Source organism: Coffea arabica, chromosome 5e, assembly GCF_036785885.1.
Source record: "Coffea arabica cultivar ET-39 chromosome 5e, Coffea Arabica ET-39 HiFi, whole genome shotgun sequence".
NCBI lineage: Eukaryota > Viridiplantae > Streptophyta > Magnoliopsida > Gentianales > Rubiaceae > Coffea > Coffea arabica.
The window spans coordinates 45,584,998-45,590,103 of NC_092318.1; the positions used below are offsets into that span (position 1 = coordinate 45,584,998).

Sequence of the window (5,106 nt, forward strand, 5' to 3'; positions counted from 1 at the left end):
AAATTTAAATTGGAAGTTTTGCACATGCATCTAAGTCCACTCGAGAAATTTTATCACAATTCGAATTATTGGCCAGCTTAGTTTTGAGTATTTGATCAATAAAAATATTGTAAATAAGATTGTGGAATCCACTAATTCAACATTAAATACATACGAGTGCATAGTGCATTTGTTTGATATGGTGGTAGTTTAATCACCGTTCGTTCTTCAATTGGCTCAGTTGGATCTCTTCGTTTAGAATAGATTAGAGTAGAAGTAGAGTAGATGTTCAGAAAACAAAAACTCTAAATAAGATGAGATCTTTTTCAAAAATAAATAAGATGAGATAAAAATTGGCCTTGAAGGCTTGAACCCAGTTCCTCTAGAATAGCCTACAAATTGGCCTTAAACCCTGTTCCCCCTAAAATAGCCTTAAACCCTTAACTCGCCAACCAAAACACAAAATCTACTCTCCTTGTTCATTTGCTCAACAAGATAAACTATTCCTCTGTTCTTTTCATAATTCCAAAATGTTTGGCAGAATTAAGCATGCTATTCCCTCACTTTCCCATTTTCTATCGGCAAGATCAAAACCAAAATCTCCTCTTTCCTTCTCTAGTTACTCGTACCCAAGGGAGATGTCTACTCAGGTCTTCCCCTCTAATCCGGGTTCAAATGAGACAAGAATTGAAGGTAAGAAACAATTTTTATTTCTTTAATTGAAAGAATGATTTATTTCTGTTGTGGGCTTCAGATATAGATGTTGATTAATTTCCCTTCTTCTAGGAAACATGCCAACAGGAATGAGCAGGCTGGGTAAGGAATTCTGAAAATTTTTACTGCATTAGATTTTCTCTGAATTTTAGAAACTGATAGTCGTTTATCAATTGTTAGGTACAAATGTACAGCATAATAAGAGCCTAGGATCTGAAACAGCTGAAACCCCTGAATCTAAAGTCATTCAAGTGGTGAAGGTAAATCGTACTATTGGCTGTCCTGGAGAAATTTTGTATTTTTTATTGGTTAATTTTTTTTTCTGGCCTTGGGTGTTGTTGTAAAGTAGAAGGTGCTGTCGTAAAGTAGAACAATTCTGCAGCTAAGCTTGAAATTTTGCTAAGCAAGCATTCCAATAATTTATGGGACAATTCCATGCTAAGGCGTCTTGATTACACGAGTTCATCGTAGTCATACAATGAGGACAGTTCAGCATAGAATAGGTGCACTGTATGCCTCATGGTTCGAGTTATTTTGGCTTTTTGCTGTTGTAGAGATGATAGACTTATCTTGCACCCTTTTAAATTTCCCTTGCTTTTGCTTGTGAATACAATGCCTTTGCGAGCAAACTGGTGTCTCACATGATTAGCTGTAATTCCTTGTCCTTGTAATGTTAAGGACATAGCTATTGTTACACAGCCTCTGTAAAATGTTCCCTTATAGCTTTTCTTTGTCATTATTTATAGGAGAAATGGTTGTGGGATAAGCCTCCAGCAGGGTAAGTCTATTCTTATTTACTTCTTGGTGATGTACTAATTTCTATACATATGTCTAATGTGGGTATCCATCCCTATCTTGGAATGCTGAATTTCAGAACCCAGAGACCATGAGTTATTTGATAACCATGTCTGGCCAACAGCTGGCATTACAGTACATGTGGTGAATATATTTATCATCACCCTATGCCCTTTAAATGACTATTTCACTTGATAAAAAAAAGAGTAGTAGCTTGAAATTTTACAAGAATGCTGGTTTTGCATCACGTTTGCCAAGGTATTGTGATATGGTTGCTTAGGGAATGATCTGACAATCTTGCATGCTTACAACATACTCAAAGATCTTTAAAATTGCTTGTCGAAAGGCATACTATTCTTTAGGTCTCTGACCTCTTCTTCTTGGAAGATTGGAACACCTCTACCATATATGCTGAGGTACTTTATCAATTAAGCAGTGCTGCTGTAAGCTGGATATCTGTTATCGCATATGAATCACTGGAAACCTAATGTTATACTAGTAGTATTTTTTACTCCAAAAGAAGTTTTTTGATATTTATTAGTTTCCCTTTTTTCCTTTTGGGGCTGTCCGTATACTATTATCAGGTACTGTTGAACTTAGAATCACATAGTTATTTCTAAATATTTTTGGAGATGAAGAAGACCTTAAGTAGAGGAACTTTCGAGGCAAAAGCACTTTTCAGTGTAGTTTAGCAGCTTCGATTTCAGTTTGTGTTTCTGCACCTTAAACACTTGAAATCTGATATTATTTAGATGTTATGGTGGCTTTTAATTCTTTGACCTAGATTTCATTGAGCCATGCTTAGCATGTCTTGATTTAAAGAATCCATGACATGATGGAATATCGCCGAACTGCATTAAGCCTAAAAGTGAGATGTGTCTAATGAAAATCCAATCAAATGAGATCCAAATGTAAATGGCAGTTAAAAGTTTGCTCAATTCCAGAATTCAAGTTGGTTTTGTTACTGGTGCTTTCTATGGATTCTATAATAAGAATCTGCTTTGACCTTTGATATGCTGTTGCGATACAGGTTCTATAAGGTTAATGTAATTATCACAAGAATGGGAGATCGGTTTATAGTAGCATGTATCATCAGGGACGAGAATGGAATGCTAGTGGATCCTCTTGGTCACATTGTGGAGTTTCCTTATAAAGAAGAAAATGTTTGTCTGGTTGCATTCCAAGCTATGCAAGCAGGAGTGGCCTACTTCTTAAAGCGTGTACCAGGAAAGACAAAATTAATTGTTGAATGTGACAATAGGAATGCTGTTAGTATGTACGAGGAACTCAGGCCAGCAATCCCAGTCAAATTCAGAGAAACTTACTGGTACTGTTTTTGTACCAGTATGGATTTTGGCTGCCTGTTTTTGCATTTGGAGATTCATACTTTTTCTGTTTATTTTGTAACTTAACTCTGCAGGAGAATAGCGGACCTATCAGATCAACTTGAAGAACTCAAAGCCCACTGGGTGCCTCAGGAAGTCAATCAATTGGCCGCTGTTTATTCGTCTCAAAGAAAGAATGGACTAGAGATGGACCAAATCATCCATGATGAGAACTGGAAGACGATTTGCGAGTCCAACATGAAAGGTGAGGCTGTGGAAACAAAAACGAAGTTTGTGTATCCTGGTCCCGAGTGGGACATGAAAAAGTCTATCCAGAAAATGCGGGAGAAGTATGCTAAGTTGGAGGCTAATGCCAAAGATCCTGAGCGGAAAGCTAAATATTCACAACACTATGCACCTTCAACTTGATAATGACAACTTTCCATTAGAGGTATAGAGAGGATGAGGAGAGTTGTCAAAAGACTCCTGGTTGAAACAGTTTCTGTGATGGTGTGTAAAATTCTTAAGACTGGTTGCGAATGATTGATATAGCTCTAATAATGGGTTATTGGCATTTTCTTGTGTGGTCTCCCATTGATTACAATGAGGAAGCACATTCATTAAGAGGCATTGAACAAGAAAAGCTCAAGCACACTTGTACAGATTATGCAGCAATGGCTAGCTAGTAATTTGCTTACTATCTACCATGACAAGAGAATTGTGGACTAGTAAACCGACTTTTTATACATAAAGTAGCAGTAGCATGATGTTAAAGTTAGTTACCACTTTATGGTTTTTTCTTTGCCTTAGCAGTAGCATATGATGAATTATCAAAAAAAAATACAAGAGCAGCAGCATGATGTTAAAAAAAGTTGTCACTTTGTGATTTGTCTGTTTCACATGTTTGATGAATCCTAAAGAATTACGAGAGCCCATGATTGCCAATACTTTAATTTTTTTTTTCCAAAAAAAAAAATTCATACTCATATTTTAAAATAATGGTTACCAATAACTTCCATATTTCTTTTGTTTCTGTTTATCAATCTTTTTTTTTTTTAAATATGCACACATATAGGGCGTGCATTCTCCGCTAGTTGAATTGGTTGCTTCGGAGTCAAAATGTTTAATTGGTCAAATTGGGTGATCGCCAAATATATAGGGGTTTCTTTGAGTTGTTTATGGTTTTCTTGATCGCCAATATACATTGATTTAGGGTGGATTTATTTTTGCAAAATAAAAAAAGCAAATGAGATAATGGATTGCAAAAAGGTTTTCAAATCCTTTAATTGTGATAGAGGATACTGTACAATTTCTCTTCACAGCCAACCGGGAAAAAAAGAAAAAAGAAACAGTAGAGGACTAAATTGAATAAAAAATTAAAGCTAAAGAACTAAATTGACCAAATAAAAGTTGAGGGACTGAATCATCAATTTTTCATCCATTCAAATTCTCCCGCGTACTTTTCAACAACTACCCCCACAGTCTCCTTATTCCCCTTTGGCCTTTTCTTATTCTTTTCAGCCGGATTTTGATCCAGTGAAGACCCACAAATGAGGGTCAAGACGATGCTGCCGATGACTATCCAGTGGAACCGCTGCGGTAGTTTCATCTACAAAGATACGAAATCGAATTCTTGAAAAGAAGATTCAAAAATTCCGGTTTTACATCAAGTGCAACATTTGTTCGTCTGAGAATACATTCAAGACTGATCCCAAGAACAGCGATTACGTTGTTGACTTTGGTGCAAAGCAGTATTTCGAGCCATGGCAGACGGAGGAGGAGACTGAAGAGATGGGTGGTGCGCTTAAGGAGTTGGAGAAAAAAGGCAAACGAGAATTGCACGTTCTTGCTGATTTGGAAGAACTTAAAACCGGTAAAATCGAGACAAGCAGCAGTAGGTTTGGATGCTCTGATTTTTCGTGTCCGGCATCAGGCTGATGAGGAGGAGAAGAGAAAGAAGTTGTATGAGGATGATGATGAAGATGAAGCACTTATTAGGTCTGTGTTCAGGGGAGGAGGATTAAGAGATCAAGAAGCCTATGGTTTTGTGAGAAGGTGAGGAGAAGGCATGATGAAACCAATGCTACATTGGCAAAAGTAAATCATCCATCACCAAGCCCTGTACTGTGAGAATTTCTATTCTGAAGAAGCCGCTTTTGGATTCTAATGCAAACAAAGCGAGAAAAAGGGGAGAAACCAATCAGCAGGTTGAACAAAATTTGGCTGTTACTAACAATAGTTTGCACTCAATTTTCCAGTATGAAAGCTATGAAGATTGTTAAAGTTGGAAGTT

General features: G+C 36.9%; 1 protein-coding gene across 1 annotated transcript; it reads left to right on the plus strand.

The window, feature by feature from the left end:
• The first annotated feature begins 280 nt into the window (after positions 1 to 280).
• LOC140006601 (uncharacterized) lies at positions 281 to 3,517 on the plus strand. The gene is made up of 6 exons (XM_072048772.1): positions 281 to 672; positions 766 to 795; positions 874 to 953; positions 1,440 to 1,471; positions 2,519 to 2,815; positions 2,909 to 3,517. Exons 1-6 carry the CDS (start codon positions 510 to 512, stop codon positions 3,240 to 3,242), a joined length of 936 nt encoding a protein of 311 aa, XP_071904873.1. The 5' UTR covers positions 281 to 509; the 3' UTR covers positions 3,243 to 3,517.
• The last annotated feature ends 1,589 nt before the right edge of the window (positions 3,518 to 5,106 follow it).

What these genes read in the sequence shown, in the direction of transcription:
- LOC140006601 (XM_072048772.1), top strand. Translation starts at nt 510, where the DNA reads ATGTTTGGCAGAATTAAGCATGCTATTCCCTCACTTTCCCATTTTCTA. An exon ending in AAGTCATTCAAGTGGTGAAG is followed by an intron (nt 954 to 1,439) that starts GTAAATCGTACT and finishes CATTATTTATAG; the next exon opens with GAGAAATGGTTGTGGGATAA. An exon ending in AAATTCAGAGAAACTTACTG is followed by an intron (nt 2,816 to 2,908) that starts GTACTGTTTTTG and finishes TTAACTCTGCAG; the next exon opens with GAGAATAGCGGACCTATCAG.